The sequence below is a fragment of the Sarcophilus harrisii genome, chromosome 4, assembly GCF_902635505.1.
Source record: "Sarcophilus harrisii chromosome 4, mSarHar1.11, whole genome shotgun sequence".
In the NCBI taxonomy this organism is placed as follows: domain Eukaryota; kingdom Metazoa; phylum Chordata; class Mammalia; order Dasyuromorphia; family Dasyuridae; genus Sarcophilus; species Sarcophilus harrisii.
In genome coordinates, this window is record NC_045429.1 from 409,405,503 (window position 1) to 409,424,920 (window position 19,418).

The following is a 19,418-nucleotide window of genomic DNA, read 5'->3' on the forward strand; positions in this document are numbered from 1 at the left end:
AAAACAATAAATACTTAAGTATTTTTATTTAAGCATATTTTTATCATTCTAGGTAATTCTTAAAACAATAAATGTTCAAGTATTTTTATTTAAGCATATTTTACTATATAGTATATTAGTATGATAAATAATTTTGTATATGATATATAAAATATATATTTATACATATTATATGTAATATGTATTTATATCTATGAAATACATATTTGCATATAAAATAGTATATTATATTAAGTATATATTATCTTAAGACAATATACTACTGACTTGCTTTGGTAGTTTCCTCTACCAATGAAATCACAGATCTAATCTGTAAATCCCTGGGACATAATAATCATTTCACAAATATTAGTTAACTGACTGACTACCCTATCTTTATACATGCTACATCCTTCCAGGAGGATGTATACTCTTTGACAGGGAGGACAGTTTTATTTTTGTCTTCGTGAGCTGATAGCTTAGCATATAGCAGGTATTTAATAAATATTCTTTGAATTGAGTTGAAAGCTTTATGCTAACTACAATTCAGATTTAGCCGTATGATACTTAAAGTGCCTCATGCAGTATTATATTCTGTTGGTGCCCAATAATTATGGCTCACTGGCTGATTGGTTGCAGAGAAATTTAATCAGTATTTGCCACCATAAAATACTTTCAGACTGATGATTAAAAATATTGCCATTCATAATATTAGCTATATTGCAACCTGCAGGCAACTGTTTACTTTTGGGAGTTGGGCTACACTGCAAATAGCCCATAACTGTGGCTCTTAAACAAAGCTTACAACATCCAGCACTTGACATTCATACTTAATTAAAAGAATATATAGGAAAATCCTGATTGACCAGAATTGTTCAGAGGTGGAATACTCTGTTCATTGAATGATCTGAAAGAGAACACCAAAGTGATTTAAAAAGATGATTTTTTTTTTAACCCTTGGAAAGACCTAAATTTTTTCAATAATTTTTTTTTTCAATCTTGGCAAATAACATAGATAGAATGCAATGAAATTTTGAGATCATGTGATTCTGTGACTAACCCAATGATTAAGCTAAAATTTAAAATCCATTAGCTTTCCCAGGATTCCTATCTTCAGGAGGTTGGGTCAGAAAATGAATGGTTAAAAAGATACCATCATTTGTATGTGATCTAACTAGTTGACTGCCTTAATTGTAAGGAATATTACCACTCAAGGTCTTAGAGTCTGGTATTTAAATCAATAAAAGGAAATAAATGATTTATGTGACAAGGGTTGCTTAAATGTGTCATTTATTCATTTATTCTTTCACAATCCTGACTGTTCCATTGTATGTTGAAGAACAGACACACATGAAAAAATGAAAAGGGTTAATCCAACCTCTAGTTATTTTTCATTCTATGTTAAACCCAAATTGATAGTACTATTCAAACCAATTCCAGTGAGACATCCCAATGATATAAAGTTATTAAATCTTGGAGAGGCATACAATTGTATTCATTGAGGGGAAAAATGACTTATTCCCTTATGGTCAAGGAGAAAAGAGGAAAAACATTTCCTCAGACCTTTTGTATTTTATGAGCAGGATCACACCATCATATCCTTGATGAAACATAATAACCTGTGTTAGATGTATTAGAGTGGAACCCTCTTAGATAGAGGATACCAAGTTTGATATTTTTCCCATATGACGGATTCAAAAGTAAAAATCACTTTTTTTTTTAAACTAGCTAACAAAACTAACTTGATTGTCTAACTGGATTGTCTAACTTGATTGACTGATTTTTTTAAGATAGTGGTCTCTTTAAGATATAGGTCTCTATCTGAAGACCTCCAAAGAGGAGAAATTCAATCCTACCTCATTTCAAGATACCAGATTCCACTTTTGAATAGATCTACTTGTTAAAAAAAAATTTGTTTCTGATATCCAGCTTAAATTCACTTCTTGGCAACTTTTATCTATTGTTTCCAATTCAATGTGGGGCAAAAGGAAACAAATTCAATCCTGTCTAACAGTCTTTCAAATACTTCAAAAGCTCCTCTGAATCTTCAGGCCAAATATACCCCAAATATTCCTTCAAACAGTCCCCATATAATAAGGACTAAAGCTGTGGCACCTTTCTGATAAGTCTCCACAGGATGCCGTGCAACTTTTCAATAGATTGTACCCAGATTCATACACAAAATTCTTGATAATGTGATATGACTAGGAAATACTGCAGAGAAATTATTCCCCTTTTCCTGGAAGCTAAGTAATTCATAATGCAGTCTAAGATTATATGCCATCATATTGCTATCTGCAAACATCCCAAGATTGCTTTTCAATTGCCTTCTAATCATGTCACCATCATGCATAAATTGATTGCAATATGTATGGATGTGGAGTTTACTAAAATAACTGGGATCACAAATTCACTGAAGGACTGATGCTGATTTGCAAAGTGTAGAGCTCATCTTTTGCTGTCATTAAATAGTCTTAAAGTATTTTTCTTCTTCAATTCATTTTATAATACAATACAATAAACATCTCTTAAGTGTCTACCCTATGACAGGCACTGTGCTAAGTACTGGGGATAAAAATTAAGAGAAAGGTAGTTCCCACCCTCACTGAGCTTACTATCTAACAAGGGAAGACAAAACAAAAACAGACATTAAAGGGAATTAAGGGAAAGAAAAGGTATCCAGAGCAGGGATATGATGGGTCTAATCCAAGGCATGTAGCTAATGGGAAATGAAGAATTGGCTGAGCTTCTGAACTATCTCTAAATGGAGGCTTGGGGAGAATTTATTATTCCAACCATCAGTCCTTCAAGGAGAGGGACAATACTCTTTCCACTGCACAAGAACACCATTGCATTCTTCATCAAAATTCTTCAATTTTCCCTGATATTTCTGAGCCTTTCCTTATCCCTATAGTGACTTTGTTTTTGTACAAGATAAAGGATATTTACTTCTCTAAGAAAGAGAATACTTTTAACTTTAATGCAAAGCAAAAAAGGCAAGTCTCATTTATGTCCTTGCATTCCTACAATATATCTACTTCATGTTCAACTTGTTTATTGGTAACTTGTTTACTTGTAGATGAGATGACTTGAATTCTTCTAAAGGAGAGCCAAAAATGACCTAAATTGTTCCCACAGAGGAAGAAAGAGAATGGGAGGGAGAGGGATAGAGAGAAGGAAACATAAGTGTATGAATTTGTGTGATATGTTTTGCCTATGAATCTCTCCAGATGTGCCTTACAGGGAGGTAAAAACAGCTGTCTCTCACAGGGGTCCTCAAACTTTTTAAACAGAGGGCCAGTTCACTGTCCCTCAGACTGTTGGAGGGCCAGACTATAGTAAAAACAAAAACTTTGTTTTGTGGGCCTTTAAATAAAGAAACTTCATAGCCCTGGGTGAGGGGGATAAACGTCCTCAGCTGCTGTATCTGGCCCGTGGGCTGTAGTTTGAGGACCCCTGCTAGAGGCTCCCTTACTAACCCTTCACCAAGTGAGGGTTTGACTCTTTCCAGGTGGGGAAAAGCAGATAGAGGCCAGTAGCTGATCACATTTTGTTCTTCTTAAAGAGTGGGTACAAGGCTAGAATAATATATAGAGTGTGATTCTTGTCATTTAATAAGGAATTCCCCAAGTTATACATCTAAAGCTGGACTATTTTTCCTGAAAAGGCTGGTCCTAAATGAACACAAGTAGTAAATAGCAAATAAATCCACTTATCTGAGCTGCTGGCAGATGCAATTCAGAATATATTCTGGACAATATACAGAGTAGATGATGTCTACCAATGAGAACAAGATAAGACAGAGAGATTCAGAGAGACAGAAAGACTGACAGACAGAGACAGAGAGAAACAGAGACAAAGACAGAGAGGAGAATGGAGACACAGAAACAGAGAGACAAAGAGAGAGATACAGAGAGGAGAGATAGAGAGACAGAGAGACAGAAAGAGGAGAAAGGTAGAGAAAGAAGAAAAGAGAGAGGAAGAGGAATTGAGAAGGGGGGAGGCAGAGGAGAAAGGAGGGAGGGGGAGAAGGAAGACAGAAGGAGCAAGAGCCAGATCTTACCCAATGGGAAATTCGCTGATGTCTTTAGTAAAAAAAAAATAATGAGAACAGTAATACAACTGACTTGCTGATTTCTCTCTATGCTGAACTCTTATCCAAGTCTTTATCTGGTACCATGCATGTTTCCTCTCAAAGCTAGATGCCAAAACACAAGCATTTCTCTTCTAGCAAGTTCTGACTAAATCAGCTTCTTTTGTTGAGGAGAACATTGAGTAATCAAACTCCATGGATTACCAGAGTGATGGAAATGAACTTTGAGATACAAGTTACACTTAGCCTGATTAGTAGAGCACATAGCCCTAGCTTTGGGAGGAATCTCAGAGGCCTCAAGGGTATCCAAAGTCTTTATTATACAAACAAGGAAACTAATATCAAGAGAAGGAAAGTGGACTAACCAAAGTTGCATCAGTTACAAGTGGCACAGCTAGGATTTGAATCCAGATCCTTCCAGTGGCAATTTAATGTTCTTCCTACTGACCACAATATCTGCTTGCAAAGAATATGAACTTTTGGACTACTGGAAATTATTCCATTATATCCTATAGAGCTTACAATATAGTATTATACTCCATAACTAAGGATGCCAGCAGGGAAACTGATGCAAGCATTTTCTTCTTCTTCCATCCTTCTTGATTGCCTGTCTTAACTTCTATCAAAATATCCTTCCAAACACCTAAATATTTAAGTAATATGTTATGAAGAGAATAATTTGGTTTCTATTATAACATACTATCATACTATTATAACATATTATCATAATCCAGTCAAGCAAAGATCCTTTAAAATAATGAAATTTCCATTTTTAACAGAATAATATGGGGAAAAATAAAGCACTGATTTATAAAAGCAAACATGAGAATGAAAGAAAAATTTAACTGGAGATTCAAGTCAGAATATTAAGGTTTTTTCTTTTAAGATATATCTTTTTTTTAAAGGAAACAAACTTGTTTACAAGAATCCTGTGCTGTGGTAAATAAAGACCCTTGGCAAGAGAAACTAATACAATAATAGTTAGGCATCCAACCATGACCATCTTCCTTTGGGTTTAGATTTTCAGTAATCTTGAATTCAATACCATGCTGCCTTTGAAAAAGCCCAATAGATATATAGCTTCTGGGCTTGAATGTTATATATTCTTTGAGCATGAACTATTCTCTATTTTTTTCTATTAAAAAAATCTTCTAAGTTCTCACAAAATCCTTCTTGATATCTGGTTTTTAATCCTTTATCTCCAATTGCATATCACTGGAGCAATGAGACAAAAGTACTTTTTGGTCAATTACAGTTCAATAGTACAATTTCTATGAAGAACAAAGGCATTCTAGTGATTTCAGACAAGAAGACCAAATTATATTTCTAAAAATTAAAAATGATAATAATAATTATTTTATAAAATTCCAAACATTTTTATAGTATTATCTTGTAAAGGCTGCCAGATCTAGAAAGTAGAGTTGGATTAGCACACCAGCAGTCAGTAAACTTAGAATCTAATTTTTATTCTATCATTCCCATTTTGTATGACTTGGCAAAGTAGATGAAGCTCAATGTACTACTTAGTATTCTCTTTAGAAGATAAGAGTAAGATGATTTTCCAGCTGTTCATCTAGGAGACACAATGAATAGATGTCTAAACTGGAAATCAAGAAGACCTGAATTTGAATTTGACCTCCTAGCTATGTGACTCTGGACAAATTAGCTCTGTTTGCCTTATTTTTTCAACTGTAAAATTCAGATAAAAATAGCACCTACTTCTCATGATTGTTTTGAGGATCAAAATAGATAATATCTATAAAGCACTTAGCATAATAACTGGCACATAATAGCTTAAATAAATATTTCTTTCAACTCTTCCTGTACAATATATGAATATGCTCCATAAATAAGTGAGAATAATTCATTGAAGATCTAGCTGTAAGAAACAATTACTACAAATAATGAGAGCAAGAATAGTTAGTTACAAAGACAGTTCCTTGAGGAAAAGGAGATCAACTTTGTAAATATTTGTCTTTTTAGGAATAAAGGATTATACTATTTTTCTAGTCCATTTATTACTTTTATTAGTGCTTGCTTCAATGAATCTATGACCTTATTGTTAGAAGAATCCCCTCCTCTGGCTCAGAGGAAGATCCATTCATACCATTTTACCTTTTTAATCCATTTCATTGGTTACCATGAAGAAAATGTCATATCATATCTTTTATTGATGAGTTTCTTCATACTTTGCACAAATTGTTTGATACCAGGATTGTTCTCAAAGTCTTAGAATATGTCAGCAAATATATTCCACTAGCATGACCTTAGATAAAACAGGATCACATACATACTAGGATGTAGTATCACTGTAGGATATTTAAGACTTGCATTATTAGAAGATTGTGTTTATCTATATCTACCTAGCTAATTATCTATCCCTATAATCTATCATCTATTATCTACAAAGTTATATATCTAGCTATATAGATTTATCTATAGATATTACCTATCATATATATATATATATATATATATATATATATATATATATATTATATTTAGAGTGAGAGCAATACTATTGCTATATAGATAGATATATGTTTGTTATATATGTGTATATAATATATATGTGTTTTACATACACATATCCATATATATAAAGGCATATGCATGATATACATGTGTGTATTGTGTTTGTGTGTGTGTATATACATACCCATTTGGGGTTTTCTTGGTAAAGACACTATAATGTTTTGCCCTTTTCTTCCCTGGCTCATTTTATAGATAGGGAAATTGAAGCAAATAGTATTAAATTAATTTCCCAGACTCTCATACTCATGTATGTATGGAATTATATTGAACTCTGGAGCCTTCCTGACTCCAGAGAAAAAGAGAGAGAGACGAGGAGGAGGAAGAGGAGGAGGAGGAAGGAGGGGGTGGAGGAAAGAGGGAGGAGGAGGAGGAAGGAGGAGGAAGAGGAAGGAGGAGGAGGAGGAAGGAGGAGGAAGGAGGAGGAGGAAGAGGAAGGAAGGAGGAGGAGGAGAAAGGGAGGAGGAGGAAGAGGGAAGGAGGGAGGAAGGAGAAAGGAGGAGGAGGAAGAGGAAGAAGGAAGAGAAGGAGGAAGGGAGGAGGAGAAAGAGGAAGAAAGAGGAGAAGGAGGGAGGAGGAGGAGGAAGGAGGAGGAGGAAGGAGAAGGAAGAGGAAGAAGGAGGAGAAGGAGGAAGGAGGAGGAGGAGGAGGAAAAGGAGGGAGGAGGAAGGAGGAGGAAGGAGGAAGAGGAGGAAAAAGGAGAAGGAGGAGGGAGGAGGACGAAGGAGGAGGAAGGAGGAGGAGGAAGAGGAGGAGGAAGAGGGGGGAAGGAAGAGGAGGAGGGAGGGAGGAGGAGGAGGAGGAAGAGGGGGGAGAAGGAGGAGGAATAGGAGGAGGAGGAGGAGGAGAAGAAGAAGAAGAAGAAGAAGAAGAAGAAGAAGAAGAAGAAGAAGAAGAAGAAGAAGAAGAAGAAAAGAAAGAAAAGAAAGAAAGAAAGAAAGAAAGAAAGAAAAGAAAGAAAGAAAGAAAGAAAGAAAGAAAGAAAAGAAAGAAAGAAAGGAAAGAAAGAAAGGAAGGAAAAGGAAGGAGGGGAAGGGGAAGGAAGGAAGGAAGGAAGGAAGGAAGGAAGGAAGGAAGGAAGGAAGGAAGGAAGGAAGGAAGGAAGGAAGGAAGGAAGGAAGGAAGGAAGGAAGGAAGGAAGGAAGGAAGAGGAGGAGGAGGTAGGGAAATAAAGGCAAAGGCAGAGAGGCAGGCAGAAAGGAAAGATGGGTTTCTCCAAACCCATTTCTTCAATACAAAGTTTAAACAGAGTGCATTTTTTTTAGGTCAGTTGACAACACAGTTTTAAAGAAGTGATAACACAGAGACCATTCACTCTTATGGCATTAGAAATTACTGTTGTTATAACAATGATACAGATTACACTAATAGCTATTCAAAGAGAGTTGCTAAAAAGAGAATAATTTGTATTCTTTGGGCAGACCACATGTCGGAAACCTGCCAGGCTATAGGACAATATAACTGCAGCAACACAGTCTTGGTTTGTTTTTTTATTTTTTTATTTTTTTTTTTTTGGGGTGGTAGATTTAAAGACTGTAAAAGACTGCCTAGAAAGTATAGAAACCACAAGCTTCATTAGAGTATTTAAGCTAACCTAAATCACTTCACTAGAAGAGAAATGTTTTGTTTTTGTTTTTCAGTCCTTCCCTTTCAAAGCTAGGATTACTTCTCAATTTATGCTAACTGATCTGACTTATCTTAAAAGGGGACTTATTCTGAAAGCTTTAGCTCCAAGACATATCTGTATCAATTTGTTTTGGCCAGTCTTAAGGAAAGATTCAGAATCTTTCTATCTCAATTGAGCAGTCAGGTCAAACAGATCTCAGCATTAGGGACTACCCTAAGCCAATTTCTTTTGGGAATGATAATAATTAAGCAATACCCTAAGTATTTTGCAAAGTAATCACAGATGCATAGAATTTCAGAGGCAGATAAGAACTTCAGAGAAGGACAAACAGTTAATATAGACAGGTAAAAGACAGATTGATAAAAAAGTAGATAAGAAGATGGATAGATAGCCAAATGTTTATTAAGTGCTTCCTATGTGCCCAACAATGTGTTCAGTTCAGTCATGTCCAGCTCTTCATGATCCCATTTGGGATTTTCTTGGCAAAAATACTAGAACAGTTTGCCATTTCCTTCTCCAGCTCATTTTACAGATGAGGACAATGAAGCAAAGATGGTTAATTGTGTTCCCCAGGATCACATAGCTAATCAGTGTCTGAGGCTGGATTTGAACTCAGATCTTCCTGATTCCTTAGTCTGGCACTATATCATCTGTACCATCTCGCTGCCCAGCAATAGAAATATAGGGGGGAAAGCAATCTCTTGTCCTCAAGAGTTTTCCATTTCAATATGGAAAGATAGTAGATTAAAGTTAAGTTAAAAATTTGGTCTTACCATTTTTTTTTCTTTTCTAGTTCAGTATTAACACAACTAACATAACTACAATAAATCTAACAGAATTAGAAATAATAACAATGAATTGTACAAATAAACAAATAAGACAAAGATGGGAAGAAACTTTATTCTCTCTCCCATATTCTTTGATCCACTCACACTAGCCTTCTCTGTTCTCACAAGAAACTCTACCTTCAGTCTTCTTGTCTTTGCACTGAACATCCCACATGCCTGGAATGCAAACTTTCCTTACTTTAACTGCAGTCTTTCTTGTCTTTTTAGACAAAACTTAAGCACTACCTTTTATATGAAGTCTTCCCTCATTCCACAAAATTCTAGTATTTTGCTTACCAAACTATCTTATATTTAGCATATAATCTATTTATAAATAAAGCATATATATAGCATATAATCTATTTAAATGTATAATCTATCTATATATATATTTATTCATATAATATGTGTAATCTTGCATAAGATATTACACATATACACAAATACACATATGACATATAGTACATAGTATTTTATGATATATAATATTATATGCTATATAATATTCTCTCTGTTATATCTGTGCATATATACATATATGTGTATATATACATATATGCTACTTTTGCAGAATATATTTACCTATGTACTTGTCTCCTCCATTAAAATATAAGTCCCTTGAGACAAGATTGTTTCATTCTTTGTTCTTATGTCTCTAAGCAAAGTGCCTGGCACAGAGAATTTTTTTTTTTTTTTAAATGCTTGTTGATTGATTAATTAATTTTATAAATGAGCTAAAACTGTATGTTGAATGGGAAATAATATTCATTCCAAAAACAAAAGGAAACAATTTTGAAAATAGTAGTTCAAACCAATATCCCTCTATGTCATTACCAAGTGCTTTGTGATTTCCTATAAATACAAAATTGCTCCTGCTTCTGGCTTTTAGAGATGCAACTCCAAAGATAGATGCATCCTGGTTGTTGTAGAGTGGGAGGCCATATTTCCATGTTTTCCAAATCAGAACATTTGTCTTTAAAACAATGCAAAAGCTACATTCACTGAAATCTGTAATCTGATATGAGCATTCAATCAAAGAGCCATCCTCTGTGACAAAGTGGCAGATACTGTCATGTGGTACAGGGTTGCTATGGAAACCACTCCATTTTAGCAGGCACCTTATACCTTACAAATATTCACAAATGGACAATAAACATCCCTTTTCTTCTCTGCTTTTATCAGACTTTAACTCATGCATAAGTCTAGTAACTTGCTTTGTTTTCACCTTCTCACCCTACAACCTAATTCTAATTCATATTCTAAAATCAAAAGTAGACTTAATAATCAAGAAAGATTTCAGTAGCAGAAAGTCTTTTAACTCGCCTTACTTTTCACACTCCATTTATTTCAAGTGGGATCACTATAGGTCCTACTGAGAATTAGAGATAATGGGCATAAGGAACACTGACCCAAATATCATTTTGACTATCACTATCACCATCATCATCAAACTTATCAAGTTTCTACTATATGTCAGGAACTGTACTAAGCGCTATAGACCCAAAGAAAGAAAAGAATTAGTGGGTGGGGATCAGGAAGGGAATTACATTCAAATTCTTAAAAAACAAGACATGGGGCAATGACTAGATAATGAAAAAGTCTCTCCAAACTAAACTTCCCTTTTGCAAATTAGAGTATCATCATTTTTATCAGCCATCTCTCCTTGAAATTTATATTACTTTGTAATATCTCCTATATATTTTATATTTTCTTAGTTGCTTGCATTTTGTATACCAAGAATAGTATGTGAACTCCTTGAAAGATCAGGATATATCTCATCTTCATATCCCCAGTGCTTGACACAATACCCTTCTCAGAGCAGTTGCATAATAAATGTTTGCATTTAGAACTAAAGCATATCCATAGGCCCTGCATGCAAAAAATCAAGGTTATGCTGTGGAGTAACATGATGCATAATTTAATTTAATTTTTTATCTGGTTCTGTGATTTCATTGGCTTAAAATGCCTCAACCAATGTAGATCTGTAATTATTCTGAAACTTATGGTCTTCGAGTAGCCTTGGGGCACTGAGAAGTTAAAATGATTTGCTGTATATTGGTTACACAATCTATATATTTCAGAGGCAGAACTTGACATGGGGTCTTTCTGACTCAAAGCCTAGCTTTCCAGCCTCTATTCCCTGCTGGCACTGCTGAAATTGTAGATATGACCTATGGCACTGATATCGTTCAACCCATGCTATCATATGCTCTGCCACTTGGACCAGGCTAAGAAGCCTTTTGTGAATTATGCTCAACTCTGAGAACTAAAAGCATACACACAAGCTGTTTCTGAAACTCAGTCTTGTTTTTTTCAAGTGGATGTGACTCACCCAACAGAAGAGGAATTCATAATTCAGAGAGTACCTGCCAGAATAAGCTATGGGCATCTCCTCTCAAAAGCTCAACTGTATCCCCCAGCTGGATGTGCAAGGGAGGTCCTTCTTGTAGTGGAGGTTGTGGATTTCCAGTGTAATTCTTAATGACCTGCATCTTCGGTAGGCCTAGAATAAGAAAAACAAAGTTTTTCAAAGAATGAAATGGAAATGTGTAAAGTCTTAAACTTACTTTAAGAAAACAGAGCTATTATTCACATTAGAAGTTTAGACACATCTAATCCTAGGAAATCTCCAGAGTGACCACACTGGAATGCTTTATAACTTTCTCATTATTTAAGCCATTAATGAAATGCAATGCAGTTCTGCTCACAAACTCCATACAGAGTCTTACCCTCCCCTATCATCAATCTGTTTTTAGTTGAAGAAAATATTTCTCCTTTGGCTGATACCTCCTTCACACAAACATATCACGTACAGTTTAATGGAAAAGAATCAATTTTTTTTCATCAACTTTATCCTTTCTGCCTATTACTTTCCTCCTGGGCACTGGCTGATTTCATCACTAAGGAGGTTCACCCTTTCTGTGTATGTATCACATTGCCCAGGCTAAGGTCCATATCTTAAGGTTATCTTTGTAATTTGAACCAAAAAATGTGATGGATGTGTTGCTGTAATACTTAAGACATTTATATGGAGAAATTCTTTGGGCCAGAATTTGAGCTTGTAAAATAGTCCCAATAAAGGGTCATGTCCAAGATAATAAAATTCACAAGCATTCCATTATTCATATGACAAAATACTTGGAAGAAATATTTTTCTTTTTCTTCATATTATCAGTTGCTAAACGCATGTAACCTGGGAACTCAGTTCAATCTGTCATTTGCAGGAACGATGGTTTCCATCATATGTGCTCCCTTCATACCAAATTTGTGGGTGGTGCTGTATCAGCACAGTGTTTTTTTCACTTAAAGGTGAGACTTCTCCCTCTTAAGACATGATCTAATCATAAAGATGTAATTCATTACACATTCATGGACTTCAATCATTGTAACAGGTTGTCTATTTTATTTTTGTTTTTAAACTTGTGCCACTTCAGTAAACACTCACCAAGGTGACATAACAGGTTAAAATGTTATACTAATTAAATGAGAAAAGAAAATAGATCCCAGTTCTAGGAATCCAAATTTATAGGGATTCAAAATCAGGTGAAGTGTTGTACCTCACAGATGAAAAAAAAAGCATTCAAAATTATAAGGCAGTCCTTGACTTTTCCATTTAGGCTAGATGATACAATGGATAGATTGCCTGGCTTAGAGGCAGGAAGAATAATCTTTGTGAATTCAAATCCTGCCGCAGATACTTACTGTGAAATATGTGACCAAGGGCAAGTCACTTAACCTTGTTTGCCTCAGTTTCCTAATTTGTAAAAATGAGCTGGAGCAGAAAATGGCAAACCACTCCAGTATATTTGCAAAGAAAATCCCAAATGGGGACACGGGGTCAGACCAACTGAACAACCACTCAACTTTAATTGAGCATGAATTTAAATTCTACAAAACAAGAGCTATTATGCTATGCATGGAATGGAGGCTAAAAAATTATAACCAAAACAGTCTTTTATCCTTCTAGTCAATCAGCATAAGGAAAAAATGAGGGGAGGAGAGGAGGCTTCAAAGTAAAGCCAACTAATTTTTAACTTTTACCCTAATTTTCTTGTTTGAAGGTAAAAGGACAGTTACAGGTTGCTACATTTCTTCTACTCTTCTTATTTGAACTCTGTTCCAAATGCAAAGGCCCAGAGGGGATGGCTATAAGCCTACTATTTCTTAACTAAATGGAGTAAGATGGGCCCCAGATATTATCATACACAAACATTAAACTTCATCACCTTTTACTAAGAAAAACACCCACAAGAAAACTAGATATTTATCAGTCTCATTTGCATTAAACTATAAGTTCACCTCCCAGTCTTGGAACCAAAACTAAAGATTTTTCTATAGTCAATTCAGTTTCAAATATGAATTGAAATTTGAAATAGTAGGGGTCCTAAAATTCTTAATGCAGTGTATATGGGCCTCTCTCAACTCATATGACAGGATTATACATGTTTTCAAGCATATACTCCTAGAAGATATGTAATCATAGGTAAAGCTAGTAGCATAGAATGAAAAGGTAGGTATGTAATGATTGAGAGCTCTATTTTTGTAGGGAATGCCCCCAAATTTTGAAATCACAGAGCTTTTTGAGCACTTGAGTTTTAGGATGAGGGAATTAGACTACATAGGTTCTGAGATTCTTTCTAAGAATTGTAAAATAAGTTAACCCCAAAGTTTCCAATGCTCTTGGCAGAGGTGGGAAGAAAAGAAAGAAGAGGAAAAGGAAGAGGAGGAAGCATTTATATATTGAATCCTACATGCTGGCCATTGTGCTAAGCACTTTATAAATATTACCTCACTTGAACCTCCCAAGAACCCTATGAGGTTAGTACTATTATTATCCATATTTTAAAAATAAAGAAACTGAGGCACAGATTAAATGGCTTTTCCAGGATCAGACAGCTAGTGTCTGAGGCTGCATTTTAACTTGGCTCTTCCTGACTGCAGGCTTACCACACTGCCTCTGGAAATAGTGAAATTCTGAAGAGACAAAGTCAAAGGTGAAAAGATTATGTAAAAATTTTTAGATGTGTTGGGCTTGGGATTCAGATGATGATGTGTGTTATAAGCAACTGGGTCTATCCTATAAGTCAGAAGTCAGGTTAAGGGTAGAGATAGAAATTCAGAAATCATCTGAAGGCAGCACAGTTGTAGTAAATCAAAAGTAGGAAGCAGTTTATAATTCTTAAAGTACTATATAAACATTAAGTATTGTTTTCTCCTCAAAGGCAAAAGGAGACACTCTTTAAATAATAGTAATTATTGAAAATTTAAATTAATGTTTCTCCAAAAATGCATATTCCCCTATTCCTACCCCAAACCCCTAGTTCTTCATTTAAAAAAAAAAAATGATGCAGCAATTAGGTTGCTTATAAGATAAATAAAATTAATACTGATAAATGGAAAACTTTTTTTTTTTCAAAAGAAGGAATTTGAAAGGGCTGGTTAAATTAAATGTCAAGTATCCAAGCATCAATATGATGGACAGCCTTATCTATTGTCACTGTTAAGGTTTAGAGTAATCCCTGGTTTTTCAGACCTTTCTCTATGAAACAGCTGTCCCTTGCCTCTGCTATCCTCTTTCTCTGATTATTCCCACCACCCACCAACCCATTCTAAAGTAGTCTTTTTGTAGAATCTTCCAGGCTACAAATGATCAGTGTCCTAAATAATTAACATCTCCCTATCTATAATATTATGACAAGAAGGGATCCTTTTCCCAAATAGCTAATTCCATTCACTTATCCACTCTTTACTAAACTGAATAGGTTTTTTGTTTGTTTTGGTTTTTGCTTGATTTTCTTTTGTTTTATTTTTAGAAAAGGTTAGGGAGTGAGAGAAAAAGGGACATTATCACAAATACTTCTTTTGTGGTACCTAGAGAATCCAGGGTTACACTAATATTTTCTAGACATCCCAGTTTTAACTCTGTTATCCTCAGAAAGTGATTACCAATGATGGGTGTTTGCATAATACACAACTACTTTATGTCCATAAACACCTTCCTTGAATAAATCGAAATCAGCTCCTATGACATCTTGTAGGACTAATGATTTTTTAATGTAGCTTTGTTTAGACTTTAAATTAGGTCTCTGAGGTGAAAGGCCAGCATATTACTGACAGCCCATTTATCTGACCAGCACCATTCTCATCTAAGTGATTGCCACAGAGAAGCTTAACACATTAGGGGTGGAAATCATCAGCATCATGCATAGATGTTCATCTCTGGTGTGGAAATCATGTTTGATGTCATTACTCATATCTAGTGCCAGCTTAGGAAGCAAAATGGTAGAAGGTAGGATAGTTAATTCACTGCTAGTGTTTCTGAGGAGAAATCTCTCCTGAGGAGGGAAAAGATTCTTCTAAAAGTAAGAATCCATATTCTAGACCAGGATATGAGCAAACTAAAGTCAATGAACTGAAATTGTGATTGTTCTTTATATGGCCTGAAGCTAACATTCTTAGCTAAGAATGCTTTTATTCCTCATTTGTAATTAAATCAAAATAATTTAAACTAATTAAAATGTGCTGTTTTGTTTTGTTTTTTTTTTATTTCCATCCCACTATCTCAACTTTCTCTGTATCGTTTTCCAACTGACTCTGGGTAGCTGTTTCTGTTCACTTGTATAAGCCTTTGGGACTCAAATTTCCAAGTTTCACCCAAAGTGTTCATCCCTGAATGTCATAACTTAAATCTTCCTCAATGCATCCAGGTTAGATCAGAAGGATAAAGGTACTTCTATCAAGATGATAGGCTCAAATCCTCCAGTAAGAATGTTTTACCTATTAAGAAGACATAATTAAAGTTTCAAACGCATGTCTCATGCTTAAAACTCATTAAGATGGCTAGACTTTCCCTTTCTCTCTCAAGTTTAAAATTTGTATATCTTCAAATCAGACAAGAGTTGTTCTCTTCATTCTGGTCTTCATACCCCTTTCTGGATTTCTATTTGAGCACCTAAGAGGATAAGGACAGATATAAAAATCAGAATCACCAGAAAAAGTGGACTTGCCAAGAAAGAGAATATAGAGAGAAAAGGAAAAACATTGGAGAATATTATTAAAACCATAGCTCCAACCCCCCAAAGAACTGGATTTGGGTAACTGGGTTTGAAAAACTCCTAACCTTAAAATGACCCAGCAATCCCAAACTCCTTTGTATACCTAAAAAGACCCTTGTCTCCTTTTCTGTCAAAACCTTGCTTTACATAAGAATAGCAACAGAAATCTCATGCAAGACTGCTATCTCTCTGCCCTTGTTTTTTATGTATTTCCATAACATAAGGATAGCAGGCCAACTTGTTTTCTAGTGTCTGTCAATCCTATAAAAAGTCCTATATCCTTTTGTTTCAGGGCCACACGCTTTGGATGCTAATCCCGTGTGGTCAAGTCAACTAAAATAAATTCTCTGATTAAAAATTAATATTTCTCAACTTGTCTTTATATTTTGGCATAACAATGTCAACGCTTAGAGACTGAGAAATAGGACCAGTGAAAAAGAAAGAGGAAAAGAAACAGGAGGGTGGGATATCTTCAAGGCAGAAGAGTCAAAGTTATTGGTGATGTTAAGACAACAGCCTTCAGTAGAATGCTGTGGACTGAAACCAGATTGCAAAGGATCTAAGTGTATTTGTGAAATGTGGAATATTTTTTTAAATTGTTTAGAAATAAAAGAGAAGAGAGATAGAGTACTTCAGCTTAATGGGGGAGAAGGGTTGAAAGAAGGTTTTGTTTAGAACAGGGAATACCTAAGCATTCCTATAGGCAGATGGGAAGAAACTATTGTATCAATTTCAATTAGTATATCTATAAAAGAGCAGGCAGTAAACAGAGGACGTGTTAACCTTTAGAATAAAAAATATAGCCCTTCTTGGTAAACGTTTTCAGTAATATATTTTCTAATTGATTTTTTCCTTTTTTAAGTGCTAAATCAAAATTTATGTTTCCAAATAACATAAATCAGATTTTTTTTAAAATGTCTGGGTAGAATTTCTATCCTCGGTAACTAGAGGTTTATTTTTTTTCTTCATATGTTCTTCAAAAGTTTTGATATCTAATGTGTAATATATATAAAAAAGCATTAAAAATGTCTAGGAAATTTTTAAACTTTTTGGAATTATAGAAAGTTTTTTAATGATAGGTATAATTCCCATGATTAAATACACTATATTTTAAGTAAATATCCTTTTTTTCCCTTAGCCATAACTATCAATATGCTATTTGTAGATGAAGTTTCACAGGAAAAAAAACATCATTTTCATGTGTAAAACAAATATGTTCCACTAAAAATGACTAATAGTGACTAACAGAGTCATTTCAACTCACAAAGAATATCTCCAAATCAGATATCTAGAGATGCTGAATATATCTTCCAAATAACAAAATGCTTTTTTAAAAGTTTTTACAGCCTCATCTTCATATAAGAATTAGTTGAAGAAATGGGGAATGTTTAGCCTGGTGAAGAGAATACTTGGCTTTGGGACATAAAACTGTTCATATATCTGAAGGATTATCATGAGGAAAAAGGATTTATCTGGTCTTACAGTACCAGCACTGTAAGAAAGTAGGTTGAGATTACAAAGAAGCAGTTTTTGGCTCAAATTAAGGAAAAAATTTTTAAGTATTAGAGCTGTCCAAAAGTAGAAACAAGCAGGAATGAATTCAATATAGCTTTGTGTTCATGAAAAGGCTGGATGTGGTAGAAGAGTTGGCTATTTTAAAATAATATAAATATGTCATCTGGGATCTTTTGAGCCAACCAATTTATGGCATTCAGTTGTTTTTTCAATTGTTTCCAACTCTCTGTAATCCCATTTGGGGTTTTCTTGGCAAAAACACTGAAATGGTTTGCCTTTTCTTTTTCCAGCTCATTTAATAGATGAAGAAACCAAGGCAAACAGGATTAAGTGGTTATGAAGTGTCTGAGGAAAGATTTGAACCCTTGAAGAGACTTAATCATTCCAAGTCCAGTGGTCTATCCACGAAGTCATACAGCTGCTTTTAGCCAATTTATGCTTCTAGTGCTTCATTACTATTCCAAGGTAAGTATTCTATAAACAAATTCTTAAAAACAATTCCTACACATTTTATTGTGTCTTCTCCATGTCATATCGCGTCCTACTGTCTCCCTCATTGTCCTTTTTTTCCCTCTAAACATATTTCCACATTTATCATGCTGCACAAGAAAAACCAGATCAAAGGGGGGTAAAAAGAAGAAAGGAAAAAAAAAACCAAGCAAGCAAACAACAACAATAAATGTGAAAATATTATATTATGATCCACATTCAATCCCCATAGTACTCTCTCTGTATGCAGATGGCTCTTTCCATCCATCACAAGTCCACTGGAATCGCCTTGAATCACCTTATTGTTGAAAAGACCCAAGTCCATCACAATTGTACATCACATAATCTTGTTGTTGCTGTGTACAATGTTCTCTTGGTTCTACTCACTTCTCATAGCATCAGTTCATGTAATTTTCTCCTCTCTTATATTTCTTTACTTTCTCTCTCCTGAATGTTCTCTTGCAAAAGAACTACTTCAGTCATGGAAAGTTAAGTATGTTCAGCTGCTATCTTCACATACCCCAATGTTTGTAGCCATCACATGAGGATTACAAGGTTAAAATCAAGTCACTTTATTGTTGATGTTCTGGTTGATGGTATTCCTATTGAATTTTGCTTTGAGGCAGATGACCAGTAACCAATAATAATCAATGTTAATAATTAATATGACTAAATAATAATTAAATAGATAATGAGATCAAGCATTTACAGATAGAAGATCTAAAAGAAGTCTAAAAGTCATCTAGTTGTCTGGCTTCACTATTATATAGATGAAAAAAATGAGATTCAAAAAAGATTTACCTCTCCTCAGTTTGCTCAACTCTAAAATGAAGAGAATAGTAGCACCTATCTCCCAAGGTTATTGTAAAGATCAAATTATATAACTTATTAAAACTGCCTTGCAAAATTCAAAGCATACAAATATATGCATATGAATGTAATCTATTGTGATCATCCAAAATCATATGAAGTGACAAAGGCCTGATTTGAAGGAGACTCTCCAAATTCAAAGTCATTGTACTCCTCTGCTGTATCAGATAAATCCTCCTTTGAATAAACAATCTTAATATTTTGTGCATTAGAGAAGAGGGGAAAACTTGGAAGGCTAATTCCTTCTTTGGAGAGCAATGCTGATTTGGTTAGAGTCATTTCAAAGCACTTTCACTGAGCCTCTGAAACATGAATTTTATATTCATGAAAAAAGGGAAATTCAAGTTGAGAAAAAACTGTACTATGATCAACTACTTGAATAATCCCAGGTAATAAATGTGGCAACAGACACAGATAGTAACAAAGCTAGG

The 19,418-nt window shown here is 34.6% G+C and overlaps 1 protein-coding gene across 1 annotated transcript in view; it reads right to left on the reverse strand.

Moving 5' to 3' along the window:
- The window catches only part of VAV3 (vav guanine nucleotide exchange factor 3), a 449,592-nt gene that overhangs the window by 61,738 nt on the left and 368,436 nt on the right, over positions 1–19,418 (reverse strand). The window contains exon 20 of the mRNA XM_003769710.4: positions 11,425–11,561. Within this exon, the coding sequence (XP_003769758.1) occupies positions 11,425–11,561 (137 nt within the window). The remainder of the gene's footprint in view (positions 1–11,424; positions 11,562–19,418) is intronic.